This window comes from Glossina fuscipes, unplaced genomic scaffold (genome assembly GCF_014805625.2).
Source record: "Glossina fuscipes isolate IAEA_lab_2018 unplaced genomic scaffold, Yale_Gfus_2 88, whole genome shotgun sequence".
NCBI classification, from domain to species: Eukaryota; Metazoa; Arthropoda; class Insecta; order Diptera; family Glossinidae; genus Glossina; species Glossina fuscipes.
This window is the reverse complement of record NW_023998442.1, coordinates 1,980,757-2,000,545: the sequence shown is the minus strand read 5'-3', so window position 1 is coordinate 2,000,545 and position 19,789 is coordinate 1,980,757. Positions and strand designations below refer to the sequence as shown.

Below are 19,789 nucleotides of genomic sequence, written 5' to 3'. Positions count from 1 at the left end.
GTAGGGACGGAAAATGTCAAATCGATTCAGAAGATTATTCAGAGTTGAAAGCTTCAATAAATAATTTAGTTTAAGTCCTTAGAAATATTGTTTCAATATGCACAAACTTAATATACCGTGTGCCACAAGCGGTGCAGGACATAGAAATGAAAAAATAAATAAAAGCTGACAAGCTTTATAATGTTTTCTGACAAATTGCAAAAAAAAAAAAAAATTCTTTTTATCAAATTGAAAGCAAACAAGCCAGAAGGCTACGTTTACAGTTGAACACTTGGCATCAGCATTAAATACATGAATACCTCTTACTTGTTTAATCTTTACCAGCGAAGGATAGGGGTACAAAGCTAGATTTGTCTAAAACTTTGCAATCTGCGTAAATATCCATAAGGATCTGCACGTGGTATATATTATATATATATTATATTAAGCAGCATAAAGCTCTCATCTGATTTAATCACGTCCGTGGGGATGTCCTTCTGTGCATTTACGTCTGTCCCTATTCTTAAAACGTTTCACGATCCAAAACACGATTAAGTTCCTATTCTGACTAACCTTGTATAAAGACACAGTACGTTGTCAATATATTTTGTTATTTGTTACGAAAATCATGGTAATTGCATCTAAAGAGTACGTAAGCACAGTATTTGCGGAAGTGAAGCCAATGCAGTTGAACAGTAAAGATCTTCTAACGATTTCAAATGCTATTCCAAAGAACACAACTCAGTGGTACGTACTTAATCTGGAAAGGAGGCGAGTGAAAACGTCATTTATTACCAGAGGCATATTACGTAACAATATTTCTATCGCGGCAAATAAACGAAACCGCTAGGAATAACAATATTATTGTTATTGATATTATTTGATAAAAATGTCGGAAGAACGTATGCGAAGTTTATTTCCGATATGTCAAATAATAAATTTTCTTATAGAACGCGTTCAAAATTGTCCTGTCTTTGTATTTTCTTAAAAATCAATCATTCGGCCGAACGCGAATTATTCGAGATTTATGTAAAAAAGTCAAGGCTTGCAAATTCAAGTTAACGTAGTGGGAGCATTAGAAACGATATTCCTTCTGAAGCTACGGTTGAAAAGTCAATAAGTGCACGCAAGCATTTTAGATGGAGGATACGTGTTAAAAAAATAATGAAAGTCTGTCGATTAATTGAAAATGATTTAGGTAAGCAGGTAAGCGTTGACATAGGGATCTATCAATGCATAAGATCTTAATCAATATTTTGGGTGTGAGAAAGTATTTGTCTAAGTTGAGCATCGAAATACTTTCATATAAGACATTCCGAACAGCGTTTAAACCTTCTTACAAGAAAAGAATTGAATTTTTCTCACCGTTTGCATAAGAGTTCCATTTACTACTATCATCGAAGAATACGACAATAAACCGGAAAGCAGACTAAACGTGATTTTTAAAGTCTGAGGCGATCGGAAAAATTAAAAGGACCATTATTTTGGAAAACTGAAAAAAAAAAACGATGTTCATTGATTATCTGCGTACCGCTAAAGCAACGGTCGTTGCGAAAGTGATTTAACTTGAGTACCTGCCTCATGGCTTAACCTCATAATGTGTGCTGATCTAGGAAGTTATTTTAGCGCGAAACAGTGTCCTCCAAGGAGAGGGACAATCCCTATAATCTAGATACCCCACTAATCCTGTAGTACCAGCTCGATTTAGAAAATATGGCCAATAAACTCATTCAAGTGAGCGTTTGAAGTCTACCAGGAACTCACTATTTATAGCTCCCGCGGTCTTAGGTTATCACAGCCATTACAATACTCCCCGAAGGCTTGTACCCAGCAGTCAACGCTCACTGCCACTAAAGCAACTAAAAGGAGAGCAGAGAGAAAGGTTGAGCAGCTTATTGAAAAAAGTTATGTTAAAAGACCCAGTTTCACCAGACGTACCTTACATCTGTTCTCAAATTTTAAAAAGATTCCTTTCCCCCAAAGTAATGAGGCAGCCAATAGCAGCCAAGCAAACATATTTTAAAGTCCTTTTGAAAAATGATTTAAAAAAAAAAGAAAACAAAAATTTAAATTATTTAAAATAAATTTAAAAAAGAAATAAATTCTTTTGTTTAGATTTTTTTTTTTTTTTTTGGTTACAACAATTTTAAATTTATATGATATGGACAATGTATACATATGTATACATATGCATATGTTGCATGCATATGCCTTCGTAACAATAGTACACTCGTACAGCGTATAGATTTATTTTATTTAGTTTCTTTTTTAGCATTAAATAAATATTTGCTAAAATGTAAATATGAAATCGTTATTTACATATGTTTCACTTTTAACTCTTTGCATGTTCTATTTTTGTGCTTTGCTTTGCTTAGTACATCTTGCCTTTGGGGAAATAGATGGTTTTAGTTCTCCCAAATAAATACGTACGTAAATCAATGTATGTTATTGCGTATATGTGCGTGTATGCATTTGTTATAATCGCTATCGTGAATTCATAAAAATTACAGAATTGCACTACGGACACTAGCGCTAGCACCAGCACTGTCAATGACACTGGCACTGACATTTGTATTATTTATATGTGCGTTTGTTTGTTGTTCGTTTCCCTGTTTTAGTATTTGTAAGTAATGGCTTTGAGTAAATGGCCAAGCGTGTGTTTTACTGTTTACTTAGTAGGTACGGTTGTTGTTATTGTTTTTGTTGTTGGTCTTATCATATGATATAAATCCAGTTTATAGTTCAAAGTAAATATTTTCATAAAAAAATACAAAATTTTTTATATCAGTTTTGCAACGAATCTTAAATACCCACAATGTTGTTTTTGCTAACTAATTCCATGTATAATAAATGTGCAAGGTGCGAAGTGTATTACGAACACAAGGTTAGAGATACGTCAATTTTCTATTGTTATACCACCCATGAAACCATTAAGACTGGGGGTTTGGTTGTCCGCCTCTGTCTGTCCACTCCTCCGTTCTTCTGTGAGTCTGTATTACTGTCCGTCACTCTAGCTACCGTCTGCCGCTTTCTGCAGTCCCCATTTTGAACGCAGCAGTTATGTGATGTGTGAGTTCTGACCGCTGGGGACGGCCCTTCGGGAGGTATCATGGTGGCTGTAGTTTCTATCATTCCAAATGCGGATAATTAGAAGTAATGATAGGCCTTACCATTGAGCTGAGTGGGCTTATTGACCCATACACACTAAACAAATCTGGATTCTCCAGTATAGTTTAGGTCCCTAGCTTATAGGGATTGTCTAATTTTCTGAAGGGCGCCGGTTACGCTAAGCTAACCGCTGTATCTTCAGGCACCATGGGGTTAAACCGACCAGGTATGTACCCACCCATTTCTATGACCATGCCCCGTAATGCCTTATTTCGCCAATTGACTTGGAATTTGGCTCTGATCCGTGCTCAGGGAAAGTAGACTTGCATGTGGCAACACTGGGGTGGCCCAAGATAGTAATTTGACATGAAATTTAATTGCAGCAAATTTTGATCATATAAATGTTCCCCTGATAAGTAAGCCGCTATAAGACGACAAATATTAATTTTCTTTTGGTGAAGGATTTTATGATCTTTGCGAAGAAAGTTAATTTTGCTAAATTAAGGCCACATCAGCTCATATTTTGCTTCCCTCTAATATAAGGATTACCATGAAAATGGAGGTTCTGTTGACAAGGCACAAGTTACCGTATTTTTTCACGAAAATCAATGAAGATTTCTATTAGGCGAAGCGGTGTAGTATACTTAATAGTCAGCCTTGCCCAGCTATAAAATTTTTGGTTTTTTCTTTACTTAATTTTGCTTCATTTACTACAATAATCGCGGTCATCAGAGATCTATAGATATCTTTGCGCAATTCATGATCGTCACCCAGTATGTGTTGTGGTTGCTGACAAAGCTATTTTGAAATTCTATTAACATATTGTTGGATTATTGCTCGTCATTGTTGGAACCATGAAAATAAATCCGAAAAGATGTATATTCGACCAAAGTAAGTTAACAGACGAACGGTCAGGGGCAACTCAATAATTGAAAGATAGGGCGAATGTTCATAGCAATAGAAAGATGGTTGAAGGGAAAAGCGTTCAAATGGGTGAATGCACAAATGGAGAAGAACAGAAAGGACAGATCAAAGGACAGAAAAATGTATAAAAATATGAGATTATAGAAACTCACAGATAGTCGAAGACGAATATAGTCGAATTTCTGCATTTGTGTGCTTGAAGAAATGCTCCCAATTTTTGCATCTAACGAATCCCAAAAAGTAGTTGCCAAACCGCCATATTAGATATTTGAGGCTCTTCTTCTAAAATTAAACAAAGCAGGAACAGACTGCACGCTCTGTGCAGTTCCACTACACTCCATTTGAAACTTTGTTCATTCATTCCAATGTCGTCGTGGGAATATCAAGTGAAAGGTCGCTGTAAGCTTATTGACTTTTAGCAAAAACCTAAAAAATATACCAGAGTGGGCTGCACTTGAACACAATAGGCGTGTAAATAGTGAAGTAATCTTTTGGTAGAAATATTTTCGGATGATAAGGGAATCTTTGGCTTAATAATGCAAGAGATCGGCTCATAAGGTCTACTTACCTCTCCATTAAATAACAAGATAATAGGATCTTCTAAGAGCTGCTAAGAGTGGTTAGAACACTTAATTGTTGGTAAAGGCCGTAGTTGTTAAAAAGACCAGCATTGCATTGTGTATTAGGGATAGCTGATGGTTGTGCCGAATTAATTTGGTACGGAATTATTTTTATATTCTCGATTAAGTGATGACGATACGCTATTGTAAATAATCGGTTAAGACCTTATTAACTATGTCTTATGACCTTATATGTCCGAGTCATTATGGCAGATCCCGTTTCAATATTTGTCATTTCAAATATCACGATTGCAAAAATCGAGGTAGTAATCGAAAAAGAGGTAACCCCGTAACGATCCTGATCCAGTGCCCATTTTGATTAATAAATTTTTAAGAAATTGGGATGCAATCGAAAAAATGAATACACAAACACTGTCGGTGTCAAAACCTTGCAATCTTCCCTAAATGTTACACATCTCATCCGCTTTACACAAAATCTATATTTCGTCTAAAACAAATAGAAAAACCTTTGTATGGAAAACCACGTAAATTGGTCAAAACTCGATTTATAGCTGGTTTTTCCCTTCATTGAAAATAAAATAAAGAGTGCTGCACTTAATAAAATAGAATAGAAATAGCATTCGTGAAAAACATAAAAATATCAAATTAGTTATTTTTTACGAAAATGAAAAATAATTGTTATTATTGTTATGCTTCCTTTTTATTTTTGTTTGTTTATGTATTCATTTATTTACTTACTTTTTGTTTGCCAACATGGCACAATTGATAAATGCTATCAAAATAAACCAAAATTTTCTTTTCAACTTTTTTTCCTAAAAAAATCGCATAAAACGAAAACCGCACAAAATGAATCACGTTTAAAATGGTGAATGGTGAAAAATAACCCTCATCAAGACCATTTAAAGTTCACTTGAACGTTAACCCTTAATGAACCACAGCCGTCATATAAGCTGTACGGCTCCTTCAATGAATGCGATGCCGCGTAAAGGGCACCAAAAATCGTTTTATTATTTCTCATTACCATTGTTGTCACAGTTATCTCTAAAAACTTATTTCCATTTGTTATCAAAATAGTGAACTCAAAGTGTAAACTTGAACTTCTGGATAGTTAAGGGTCAATTTCAATCGTCCAATTAGCTAACTGATAATTATCAAAATGCTTTATACTTTTCATGCATTGGCATGACGAATGACTGCTGGTCATTCTAAATTCAATTTATAGCGAACATAGCATGCTTAGCTCTCATGCTGTTATTTGGCGTCCGTCACAATTTATTATACTACAATATAATTAATTTTCATAAATAAATAAATAAATCTGTGGATGGAAAAATAGTCATAAAAATGGTTCTTTTCGCTTGTTTGCTTTGAAAAAATGCGCTTCAAAATGTATTGTTTATTATTTATGAATTAGAAAAAAAATTAAGTTTTTATCCCTTTTGCTATTGTTGTTATTGCTTTACAGAAATACATTGCAATAATTGAAACAAGAATTTATTAAAATAAATGTTTTTAGTCCGTTAAATATTAAAAGGTAGGCAATCCCTCCCTTTTTTCTTTACAGCCATCCCCGAAAATTCAGGGGTCTATTCACTTCGTCAAAACATTTGCAACGTCCAGAGGGGAGTTTTAGACAAAACACAAAACGGTATATATGCACATGATGAGTATCAAATTTTGAATCTGTTCAAGCTTGTCCGTCTGTCCATCTTTCCGTCTTCCCAACTGGGTAGTATCTGTGGTAGGCATTGTCCCATTTGCAAAAGAGAACACGCCTACCATGCCCACATGCCTAGGCAACAAAGGCTATGAACACCTTCGCTTTCATAAGGTGCAACATATACATCACGTGAATTTCCAATTGTATTCTGGAAATAGAAAAAATTAAACGCGCTCATCTAATATTATAGAGTATGTAAATTTAATTCCTTTCCTTTATTTCAGTCTTTTTTAGGATAACGCCAATGGGTGTAAAAGATTCGATCACGACCGAATATCGTTTTCTTTCTTGTTTTCAATTCTCATTGTCGCTGGACATTTGAGAGAAATGAGGTTCGGAATCGTTAAAAACCGCCAAATAAAGAAGAGCAAACGTACCTTTAGGTACATAATTTAGTTTAGATCGTAAATTAGTTATATACAAGCGGTATTAGTTAATCGGTGTAGGAATATCAGTGAACTCATGACAGATGCATAGAATGAGCGGTGCTCCGCAACTAAATCTTAGCAGTTTCCACTCTTTCACTTAAGATATCATAACTTTTGATCTAACTGCACCCACCATTAGCCTGGTTACCGTGCTAGCCAACCTAATTGAACATAAATAAGCAAGGCAGCGAAATGAATGTTAGGGTAAACAAGAATATGAAGAACAAAATTTTTGTGTAGCAATTAACCCTTTGCGATCTATGCCGACATTGGGAAATAGTTGTAAGAATCGATGCTGCCAGCTTGGTTGCAGATCGCCTTTTTGTAATTTACATATAGAAAACGATAAATCTGATTATTCGCTGCTGATGTTTAATAGTGCATATTTTTCCTTCATTTATATTCTTCTCATCAAAGACATTTGCCGACCGTAAAGGTTTGAAACTGGTTCTTACGAATCACCAAAATCAGTCGTTGACTGATTTACTGCATACGTTCTTGAGGACTCTGAAATTTGCGTTTGAAAGAGCGTCGGCGCATACTTATTCGCTTGCAAGCAACACATTTCATATACTATTTCTTATATTCCTTAGGTTTTAAAAATAATCGAGTAGTTTTATTTAATCTGGGGCAAATTTTTCGATATCCATCCGTTTGATATAAATTATATCTTGTACATATATTTTCAAGGTTAATTTTCGTGCAGTAACTGCCTAGCTAACTATAGGAAAGAGGAATACAATCTATTAACAGATGGACGGTTTTTATGGACGATTACACTCGTCATGGAGAAGCTGTAGTATTGTGCGTAAAAAATAGCGGCCGTTTGCTATTTACATGCCAATTTTAATGGAAAATAAAATAAATTCGCCAGTTTCTAAATGTTTGGAATATATGGAAGTAAAGTTCACGCGAAGAAATAGAATACGTAAGCAATTATCGGGAAAAACCTGTACATATTGTCAGTAGCGGTTTTTCTCGGCAAATGCGTTGTATTGTCTTGTAGTTACGACTGAAGCCACCTCTTGTCGCGGCAGGTAATAAAAACTGTAAGCAAACTTAATCCTGCTATGCAAACGTGGTGTAAGTTCATAAACCATCCTCTCTTAGCGCTTCTTTACAATATATGCAAAGAACAATGGAAAATTAACATATTCTGCGTACAGTTATCTTCGATTAATATTTGCGACACATATTAAGAGCACATGATTCAAAAAGATCGCTACAGCAAACTGATTAACATTTACAGAATTGCATAACATATCACATCACTTAATAAGTCTCCGGTTTGACACACACGTGGCAATACTTTTCACAGAGTCATGGGATCGCTGAATAGTCAAATCAAAATTTAGTCGAGTAACTAGCAAATGGGGAAATTCGTCCAAACCGACTCGAAAAGTAGCCGGACTGACATCATTACAACTTGTAATGTAATGCTTGGAATGTCATGAAATTTTCAAACGTCTCGTTTGAAAGGTAACACTAGCCAGAAATCATGTGCGTATGCATATGTTATATATATGTATTTTTGGATTTTGAAAATAGATTGACTTGGACTATGTTATATTGCGGACGTGTCTTCCAACTAAGTTAGCCCATTTCTCGTACAAATCTGCATGCAAGAACTTCAAATGCCTACGTTAAATTTTCAGCCGAGAGCGCTACTTTTCCAGTTCGGATATTTTATACTGAATATATATACTAATAAAATAATATGAAATTACAAAAGAACTTCTTAAAATCATGGGCAAAATTTTTGATTCAATTTAGGACCACTCTAGCAAGCTAACTAAAAAGAGTTTTTGACAATTTTCTGGAATAGAAGGAAAAGTGATGGATTAATAGCATATGAAAATGTTGTTAAACGTATATTTAAGTACTAAAACGGAAAAATTATATTTGATCAAGTAAGAAAGTTGACTCCATTGAAGCCGAATGCCGTCAAAAAAAATTTATTTCATCTTTTACCTTTTACTTCTCTACCAGATATTGTTAAGGAAATTTAATGACGTGACGTAGATAGTTTTTTGCATTCTACTCTCCACGCCCTTTTATTTGATATTCATATGGACGACATTTTTAAACAAGAAGGGTATCCACCACGTCGTGACGGCCACTTTAATTAATTTAGAATTAACAAACTTACTTTGTGGTCTTCCACTCTCCAAGTTCTTATATTTGGTATAATGTGTTCCACAGGAGGTGTAGGGTATCAAAACAGAGACAGAGTAACTTGTAGGGGATTTTAAAACCAGTTTATTTTACCTTTATTTCTTGTGGCCCCTATAACATTTTTCCATCCCTGCTATCATCTCTTTGTATCATTCACGGCCATTTAAAGGATTGATTGAAGTTGAAGATTTTCTGGAAAAAATAGAGAAATGTTACCACTCGATATTTTCAAGGGTATATATCAAAGATTGGATATTCGTGGCGATCAAAATTGTCTTTTCGTTTTCAAATACGACCAATCACTCAAGAGATGTCTGTTCTATTTGCAATACGATGATGGTGAAAAAGAAACAAAGGAAAGAGGAAGAGATAGGAAAGTTGTCGATGCCAGCCTAGCGGCTGTTTGATCAATCGGTAGGTATGATACCTTTACGAACTGACCATTCACTATTGCTATGACCAAAGAAAACCTTACCGCACTGAGATTTGAACCCGCGAACAATGGCTTGGCAATCGCATATCTTACCTACTCGTTTACTCATGCAGTTAAAATGACCTTCTACGCTGCTCGTAATGCTTTTCAATAAAGAAAACTTGACATTTGACCTGTCAACTTATCTCTTCGTGCATTGTCGCCCTCGGTTTATGTTACTCTTGCTGAAGTTAACGTTAACGTTAGTGGAAGAACAATGTTATCTTATTTTTCATAAGTTTGTATTTCGAGTAGAAAAGTTTTTTTCTTTTGCACACTGCAAGTAAAAATCCTTGAATTCTTGAATTGAAATGTTGATCAAATGATTTAATTGACTTATTGCAAAACTTGAGTATCGAAGAGTTATTAAAGTGCTTTAAAGAGTTCAAAATAACTTCATTTGAACAACCAATCGAGGATAAATTCGTAAACAGCTAATAAGAAATCGATAACTGATTGGACGGCTGTCTCACGTAGCGCTATTACAAATTATTGAAATGGAAATGGATTGGATTGGATTTATGAAAATTAAAATAACCATAAATTTATCTGGCGAAAAAAAGAATGAAAAACCAAAAATAATAATAACTTATTTAATATGCATAAGCGATGATGGCAACTGCCATACGTGCGTGCGGTGATGCGTTTACATCATAATAAATACATTTATGAATTTTATTTTTATTTATTTCATTGCATAAAGATAAATGTCTGCTGTGTGCATACATTAACTTATGTACATTGTATGCATTTTATGCGTGTTCTGTGCACGTGTCAGAATTTTAACAAAAGCACACAAAATGGAAATTATTCGATTAGCAAAAGAAGAGGAACAGCAAAAAAAAAAAAAAACCAACGAGATAAAAATGAGCGGAAAAGGCAAAAAGAAAAAAAAATTTAAATGAAAATATTGTTAACATTAACAATCGGCGTTAATCTCATTTATTAATTATTTCTGTTATTGTGGTTGCGGTTATTATTATTGTTACGATTATTATTGATTTGATTGCATTTTAATTTCAACTGTCATTAAAATTTATAAAATAATTACCGACTTATACGAAATTTGATAAACAAAAAAAAACACATGAACTTGCCCAGTCATCATGTCCATTCGTTTATTGACGTGTTTAAAACTATGTAAGTAAACTTTAACATGGGTTAGTATAGCAAGCAGTAACGATAGCTAATAAATGCTTGATAATCAGTGATATGGCAAAAACAAAAAGCAAACAACATGGAATGGTTTGGATTTCCCACGATGGTGCAGCTCACACGCATAGCTTAGGCCTATTGACTTACTGCTCGTGACTGCCGAAGGTCAATGCAACAATGTTGGCCTTCCCTATAAGGTGTAAAAATAATCTCTCAATTTTGTCCCTTTTTATTGCTATGTCAATCAGCCTAAATGTATTTTATTGAAGTTCGTCCCTAGTTGCACTTGTTTTCATGGTTTCACTACACTTGACGAAAAGTGAAACCGGTCTTCACGGACAATCCATAAAAGAAGCAATTGTTTTTGTATGGTTGTCATACTCCGGCAAAGCAATACGTCATCGATCTATAAAAAGAGAGATACATTATAGTACAAATCACCATTCTCATATGAGGCCGAAAGCTGTCATATTGAGAAATCCAGATGTCATAACTTTTAGAATATCAAATTCAAGCTTTCAGCGCAACTGCATCAGCTGTTATCGACAATTAGCTTCCCCTAGCACACGGTTCGCGTAAGGGAATTCGCTCTCGCAAAAGAGACAACAAACATATTGACATTTATTCTTAGCATTAATGTTAGCGTTTCGCTTGACCCATATGATGGTTTCTGTGGGGTTTGTATAGTGACCACGTTTTATCATCCACTTAAGACTTAACCAGCACTTCGTCACGAATTAAGCAGAGAAGTCGTCCTTTCATCTTAATGGCTGCCGCAACGCTGAGTAGACAAGAGTCACGACACTCCAATCGGTGTTCGCCTTCTCGTATCTCAGTACGGTTGGCCATACTGACCGTACACGCTTCGTAGCTACAGCGAGTGCTCAATCGGCAAACACTTTCCGATTGGGCATACATCCACAAAGCTGCTACTATTTTCTCTCTCTCTCTGTCCACAGCTCTTCGTCCATCAAGCAAAATCCCCTGAGGGAGTTATCATATGAAAAAAAAGAGATGTAATGTTTTCAGACAGTGTACTGCGTTCACATTATCGGGCTAACTTTAAGACTCAGAAGAAAAGTCCAACTTTGGGCAGAGTTCACAGGCAAACTAACGCCATCTCTTAAGAATATTGAGGCAAGATTTTTTTAACCTTGTAGAAAGTGTTGAAGAAATTCATTGCCTCAAAGAAATTTCTACCTTGAAATGTCAAGCTTTCCCCAAATGCTTGGGAAAAACTTCTTGTGTTGAATGAATCCCAGCTAGGAATTTCCAACGTAATGTCTTACATTAACACACGTCTCTATTTACGTTCGCTTAAAAGCATATGCAAGCAAAAAGGCGTTAGTGCAGCTTCAGCGAGACGGTTGTTGAATTGATAGGAAGCTGAGAGCGACTCGTAAACACTCAACGCTTCTGCCAAGCAACTCAAAGTTTGGGAAGAAGTTTCCGTGTTAAATATGATTTCGATCGTAAAATTATAGATTTTTTGTCGCTGATCAAGTATCACTCCGCAACACATAAAGTGTAAAATTTGCTGTTTTGTCTTTCTCAGGCACTTTCCAACCGAAAATTATAATATTTATACATAGCAGGGCGTTCTTACGATCCTAGATATATTATAAAAAAGCACCTTTTGTGCACAAGTCCACGCCTTAAAATCGCTCCCTCAAACACAGTACGCCTCCAATAATTTTCATTCTTTTCATTTGACTTTTTTACTTTAAACAACTAAAGTGTTCTCTTTGATGCTTTGTAATTGAGTCTGTAATTTAATAAACATAACCAAGGAAGATGTGGTTTTTGGTGTAATGTTATGCGACGAGTCACTCTAAGGTACGACGTTGTTTCTTTTTTACAAACATGGCTTATCTAAATTTTAACTTTCATCATTTGTACTAAACAATTGTAAAGTAATTTAGGAGGATTAAATGTATAAACAGCTACTGATAAAGTTAGAGTCAATTATTTCTGAGAATAGTTTTTTTTTTTTATATATAAGTTTTATATATTATTAGCCTTTTGGTCGCTATTAACGTTTTCGTCGCGTGAAGAAAATCACGTATAAATCCCGTAGCTTGTCGACGGCACGGTAGAACTTTTTAAACGTCTTTATAATCGGCGGTCAGGCATAGCACTGAGCTCTGAATGTTGTTATTACAAGTTTATTAAATCGCGCAAACATGTTACTGAAATCACTTCAAGAATGTCTTCTCATTATTTCAATTTGTTTATTTTTACTGTTGGCTATTATTGCTTCCGTTGCACAGTCAGATGAGATAGTAGCGGCAGAAACTTCTATAGAAAAACTATATGATCAAAATGGAATGAATTCCATGTTAAAGGTCTCGATGCCAGTTCTTGCAACTGAGCCAATGCCACCTATATTGAATCTCTCAAATTATCCGGGTGAAGAATGCAAGCGTGATTGTATGCCGAATCAAAAGCGTGTATGTTATTTTCACTTTGTTTTGGAAAATTACCAAGCAATGGGAGTGTAAGTGCGAAAAAGAAAATACGATGAAATCAAAAAATTTAAAAAGCATTTCATATATTGTTAGTGCTTGCGGCAAGTGTGCTGAAGGCGTGGAAAGCGATTGCTATAAACCACAATGTATTATCGGTGATGGTGTGGAAAAAGGTGTAATGAGTATTAATCGTCAAATACCTGGCCCAGATATTCAAGTTTGCCATGGTGATTATATCGTGGTCGATGTAGTGAATCATGCTCATGGCAGCGCCGCAACCATACACTGGCACGGTCTGCACATGAAAGACACTCCGTACATGGACGGCGTGCCATATGTCACTCAGTGTCCGATACCATTTGCCACCACATTCCGTTATGAATTCTATGCTACTGAGCCTGGTACACAATTCTATCACTCACATTCCGGCCATCACAAAGTAAACGGACAATACGGTGCCTTAATAGTAAGGCAACCTTTAAAAGAAGATCCTGAGAATCTGATGTACGATTTCGATTTACCGGAACATTATGTATTAATATCGGATTGGATGCATGTCTATGGAGAAGATATGTTCCCGGGCCGACCAAGCAGGGAGATACTTCCAAACTCAGTGTTAATTAATGGACGAGGCCAATACATGGCAGTACGTGTTGACAAAAAAAATTATTTAATATCTATAAGAAAATCAATTATTTAAAAATTATAGCCCGAAGGTTCCGAACGCACAACCGTACCTCCCACTATATACTATGTGGAAGCTGGTGAACGATATCGTTTCCGCTTAATTAATGGTATTAGTCATGCCTGTCCTATTCAATTCCAGGTAAGTGTTTACCGAAAAGAACCTTTTAATTAAAAACTTAAAAAAAAAACTCTTTTTTTTCGTAATATTTTAATATACAATTATTTTCCTAAAACATTTTCGAAGATTGAAAAACACGATTTGGTGATAATTGCCTCGGACTCATTTAATGTACGACCTCGTCTTTTTAATACATTGGTCTCTAATTCGGGTGAACGTTACGACTTTGTACTGACTGCTAATCATACCGAAGGCGATTTTTGGATACGTGTACGAGCTATGGGTATTTGTAAACCGGAACGCATTGAATCATTTGCCCTGTTAAGGTACAAAAAAGGTAACGGCGAAGAGGATGAACCAGATGAAAGTGAACGTCCCGATATGCCTGACTATGACCAGGAGTATCCCAGCGATTTGGTATGTAATCTCAGCCCTTTTGTTGGCTCATTATTGCACGTTTTAATTCTTTCTCACTCGAAGACGTTAAATCATCCGAAAGCTAGTTGTTTTGAGCATAAGGACGATTATTGCATAACTGAATTAACAGCTTTAGAAGAAGATGAGGATTTGCGTTATGGTACACCGGATCACAAATTCTTTTTGGCCTTCCAAAATCACGAAATGAACAATGAGGAACTATTCGAAAATAATCAATATAATCATTTCGCAAGTAATTACACTTTGTAGAATGCATTTCGAAAGCATATGTCTCGCGTAATAATTTTAATTGCATTAATCAGATATATTCTCGAATATCACAATTGTTGGAGCCATTAATAAACTTAGCCTGGTATTTCCTGATAGTCCGCCTCTGACCCAGCCAAGGGATATAGATGAGACGAAATTATGCCAAATAGATAAATGGCCGGAACATTGCCGGTCAAATAAAGAGCTGTGTCCTTGCGTACATGTTTTGCCCGTGAAAGAGAACAGTCTTGTCGAATTGATAGTGGTGGATGAAAGCGAATGTAACGCACCAAATAATAACTCTCTTGGAAATTTATAAACATATTTTCTTCTTATGAAAAAAATAGTTGTAGGCGATTTGCATCATCCTTTCCATTTACATGGTTATCGTTTTATGGTCATCGGATTATATCGAAACACCACCGGCTTACCCATGACTCTAAACAGAGCAAAAAGTTTAGATCGAAGTGGTAGTCTAAAGCGCCAAACTGGACCGCGACCTCCATTTAAAGACACCGTCTCTATACCTAATCGCGGCTATGCTGTTATTCGTTTTCGCGCTACGAATCCTGGTAACTATAATAATACATGAAGACATTTTCACTCATTTCTTTCCTTTACTTTGCTTTCATTTAAACAGGCTTCTGGATAATGCATTGCCATTACGAATGGCATGTAGCCATCGGTATGGGATTGATATTACAAGTAGGTCCAACAGCTCGCATGGTAAAACCACCCGTAGGTTTTCCACGTTGCGGCAACTATTTGCCGCGTGTGAAAAGACCACATTTTTAGCTTTAGTCAAATACATAAATAACCAAAGGCATTTTTATTCTATCTTTTCTAAACTAAGTTAAGAATTTTAATTTTTTTGTTTAAAATCCCTGTATATGAAAAAACTGAAGGATAAAACAGAACTAAGTAAATATAAAACACACAGTAACCAAAGAGTAAGCGGTTCGTTTTTTTGGAAAGTGATTGCAAGGGACCTTTTTTTTAGCTAAGTATAACGCGCGCTGATCTAAATGATAACCCTGAGTTATTTATGACAAAAGTCAAAGAGTTGGTACTCCATCTCATTTATTTCTCATCCAAATTCCAAGACTTAAGAGGTAATATTGTCTTGTAAGCAAGAATTGTGAAGAAGGACTAATCAGCGGGTTAATACAAAAAAACACTAAACTAAGACGTCTGCCCTTCCATGGTCGCAAAGGTCACATTTTATATATTGTTCAAAAAAGGAAGATAACAGATCAGTAAATAAATATACAGGGTTACTAAGTACACAAGTCTCGAATAATATGCGACTTTGTTCACTAATTAAATGAATGCATTCAACGCTTCTCTAACATATAGTACCTCTCGGATTGAACGAAAACTTTGATTCGGCTAGGATAACTTTTTGAATCGCCTCTCATATCACCGTTCCTATGAAAGAAGATCTACTTTCCGATATTTCCCCGTGGAAATTGGTTCATAATAGTATGCTGACAAAGAAATTAACCTTACCGAGTTTGAACAAGGTAGGTATATTTTTTGGATACCAACGTGGCAAGTAAAGATTCTCAGAAAACGCCCTTATACGCCAAAGAGACAATTGTTAATGTTCTATGACGAAAGTTTGTTCATGTTCACTAAGTTTACATAAAAATTAAGAGAACTATTGTATATAAGATTTTTCATGAGTAGTAAGCCCTTCAGAAGAAGGTTTAATTTTTTATATTTTATGATGAGAGTTACTCCACAATAGCAATGTAACGAAAAAATTAACTGTGGAGGATCTGGATCGTCCCTTAAGACCCCAACATTTATAGGGGTTATCAGGCAAAGCAAGCCATTATATGAAAAGAAACTCTAATATCTAATTTTTCATGACTGAAACAAAAAAACAATAGCAATAAGCGTGCTCACAGGAAAAAAGTCCCGTTACACGAAAGTAGCGAGTCAATTTTAGTGTACACTTAACAAAACGAGCGAATATAGAATAAGTAAATGTACTAGTTGAAGTGGCGTAGAGTATCTAATGGCTGGCCTTGTCCGCCTACAGCATTCTTACTTGTGTTTTCATTTAGTACCTTTCGTCGTTGCTATCGTATCCACCATATGAAGAAAACCACGTACAAATCCGAAAACATGTCGACAACACAGCAAGACTTTTTAAATGTCTTTGTAATTGCCGGTCAGGTACAACTCGGCGCTCTAAATATTGTTTTACTAGTTTGTTAAAACGTGCGAACATGTCACGGAAATCGCTTCAGGAATACCTTGCAATTATTTCAATCCGTTTACCTTTTCTACTGCTTCTTACAATTTTGGCTGCAAAGTCATGGAAAATTTGCAAAAAAAAAAATCTAAATCCGTTTATATTAAATCTTCTCAAGTATTTTGACGAAATACACAAGCATTTTAATATGTCCAATGAGAAGGGTGTGTGTTGCTCACTTTGCTTTGGAAAATTATTAAGCAATGGGAGTGTAAGTGCAAAAGAAAACAATTCGATGAAAATGAGAAACCTAAAAAACACTTCATATGTTGTTTGTGTTTGCCGTAAACATTCTGAAAGTGTGTTGAGCGAGTCAGTCAGACTCCAGGTTAACAGAAAATTTATTGCCGCTTTGTCGCCACTTTCCCGTTTGAATTTACTCTCGATCTTTATGAGCGTAGCTTAAATATAATAAACGATTACTACTATCCAGATTATGTCCCCTTTGTAAGCCCTTACCCTCTGGGTTGAGATGGCTTTTCCTCGCTCTCCCAGTCTTTCTCTTCAATTCCTTCAAAGTGCACGCAACTGTGAGTGCACGCAATCGGGCATCACCGCCAAAGCAGAATTTCCTAGCTAAGAACGAACGACGGTGATTGCATGGGAGCAATCCACAGCTTCACAGTCGCGGCAGAAAAAAATTTCCCTAATCTTGCTTTTCTTTTATTAACGGCAAGCATTAAATAAAGTAAGCTCTCCTAAGCTCAAGAACAAGATTGAACAAACCCAACTAAAGACTGGCCAGAAGCTTACCAATGCGAGACCGATAGACATCTCCCCGTTATGGCCGGTTTGTTGTGCTACTTATACTATGTTAGCCAGAGTTTGCTGGGTGGCGCATAAATTAGTCATAATGCGGGGACATATCAGCGGTTGGTATTTTACCCAGAGTGGGTAAAGGATATTAATATGTCAAGTAAATGTTAACGTAAATGTCTAATAATATTTATATATAAGAATATTGTATAAGAGTGAAAGTGTTTCTTGAGTATTAATTTGGCAACCATTCCTTCCATCGATACAGATGGTTGGTTTCCTATTGATTCGACAGCTATCTCTACAAAAGATACCGTTTTTCCCCTTTTCACAGATTAAGCGGGTATCTTAGTATTAAAAGTAAGCGCTTGCTATTACAAATAGGAACCGTGAAAAGGGGCAAGCGTTGATGAGTACTTCGGGTACATTCTTTTAACACTAAGTCGCATGTGCTTATATGTGCATGGATGAGTCATATACAATGTATTTATATTTATATAATATACTTTTTGTAACTAGGCTTAATGTTATTATTATTATTTTTATTATTATTATTATTAATTTCGCCAGAGACTAAACCCTTAAAGCGCTAGCATCTAAGGCTTTAAAAAAATGTTGTGTTACAAACGTCTGTGACATTTGACATAAGTGCACACTGTATTGTTCTAACAAACATTAAATTGTTTTATATTCAAATGTTTTGAGAGCAATAATATAATAATCGATTTTCTTAAAAGTATTGTTATTATTATTATTAATTTCGCTAGAGAAATAAATTCTAAGCACTGGCATCTAAGGCTGCCGGCTATTATTAAAAACTCTATCGCACTTGATATTCGAACCCACGACCATTGATTTGCTAGTCGAGGTTCCTCGCCTTCGGCCACTCAGGTGAATAGGGTTAATATAACAATATCTTCAATAGGTAAAGAAGATAAAGATATACATTCATTTGTAAGGTTTAAGGATGTGTTCATTTATAAGGTTTTATACTTGGGTGAAATAATTAATCACATACTACATACGGCAGTTAATTTCTGGGCGGCTAAATAAGGCCAGAGCTATTTTGCAATTACTGAAAATCCAAGACCTGTATTTAAGGACCCTCTTCCCATACCTAACCAGGGCTTTGCTGTTTCGAGCTAGAAGTTCTCGTAACTCTTATAATAAATTATAATATGCTTCAGGCTCGCACTTATTTCCTTTACTTTGCTTTGATTTAAACAGTCTTTTAGGTAATGCATTGCCACTATGAGTGGCATTTAGTTAATGGCATGGGTAAAACCAGCGGTAGGTTTTCCAGGTTGCGGCAACTATTTTTCACGTGTGAAAAAACCACGTTTTCGGTGGTAGTCAAACGCTTTACCAAAGGCATTTCTTTTCTATCTTTTTTCAACTAAGTTAAGATTTTTAATTGTTTAAAATCTCTTTGCGCTTTTATGTGAATGAACCAAAAAACAAAAAAAGAAGAAAGTAAATATAAAACACAAAGTAACCAAAGGACAAACGGTTGGCTTTTGTTTAAAGTGATTTCAAAAGAATTTTCATTTGACTGTGCATTTATTTGCAGCGAACCCTAACTTATATATAACAACAGCCAGCCACTTTAACTGATATTAAAGTTAGGGTTAGTGCTCCATTTCATTTATTTCTTGCAATTATTTTTATGACACTTCACAGCAGCGAAAGATTGTTTGCCTTTAATCATATAGAGTTGAGGGTTCTTGTTGAAGGACATAAGAATATGAAGCGCTATTGAGTTTGAGGAACAAAAAGTATTAACTTTAATGGTTTTATTAAAAGAAAGCAAGTGAGAACATTATAGTCGGTCAAAGCGGAACTTTAAATACCCTACACGAATTCTTCTAGAATTGTTTTTCACTCGTTTTCGTAATAATACTCCAAAAATCACACCTCTTTATGTCAGGCATACTTTTCATGCAAGTCCGCGTGGGCTTTGGATGCCCAACCATTTAATTTACATGCGAAAGATTTCATCATTTTTCAGTTTCCGTTCCATATAAGAGCTTGCTTTTCATCTCAACCCTTACATACTAGACCGCAACCGACTTGATTATCAGCAAGGTTTTAGGTTTTTCGAATATAGGCGCCGCTTGACATGAGAACGTTCCATCATGTAGGCTGAAATTATGCTCTAACGAGCTATGTGGTGTGATATCAACAATTTTTAATCAATCTTTGAAATCACGCATTTTCGCTTTGTGCTGGAAGGGTAGCTTTCTCATTCGACTTCAAAAATGTGGAAAC

At 35.5% G+C, this 19,789-nt stretch overlaps 1 protein-coding gene across 1 annotated transcript; it reads left to right on the top strand.

Moving 5' to 3' along the window:
• The first annotated feature begins 12,608 nt into the window (after positions 1-12,608).
• LOC119638367 (laccase-2-like) lies at positions 12,609-15,368 on the top strand. Its single transcript, XM_038035119.1, has 8 exons — positions 12,609-13,039; positions 13,104-13,656; positions 13,720-13,836; positions 13,942-14,232; positions 14,296-14,485; positions 14,556-14,783; positions 14,850-15,074; positions 15,143-15,368. The coding sequence occupies exons 1-8, from the start codon at positions 12,726-12,728 to the stop codon at positions 15,295-15,297; spliced, it is 2,073 nt and encodes a 690-aa protein (XP_037891047.1). The 5' UTR covers positions 12,609-12,725; the 3' UTR covers positions 15,298-15,368.
• Positions 15,369-19,789: the final 4,421 nt, after the last annotated feature.

What these genes read in the sequence shown, in the direction of transcription:
- LOC119638367 (XM_038035119.1), top strand. Translation starts at nt 12,726, where the DNA reads ATGTTACTGAAATCACTTCAAGAATGTCTTCTCATTATTTCAATTTGT. An exon ending in AGGAGTATCCCAGCGATTTG is followed by an intron (nt 14,233 to 14,295) that starts GTATGTAATCTC and finishes TCTCACTCGAAG; the next exon opens with ACGTTAAATCATCCGAAAGC. An exon ending in TCAATATAATCATTTCGCAA is followed by an intron (nt 14,486 to 14,555) that starts GTAATTACACTT and finishes TGCATTAATCAG; the next exon opens with ATATATTCTCGAATATCACA.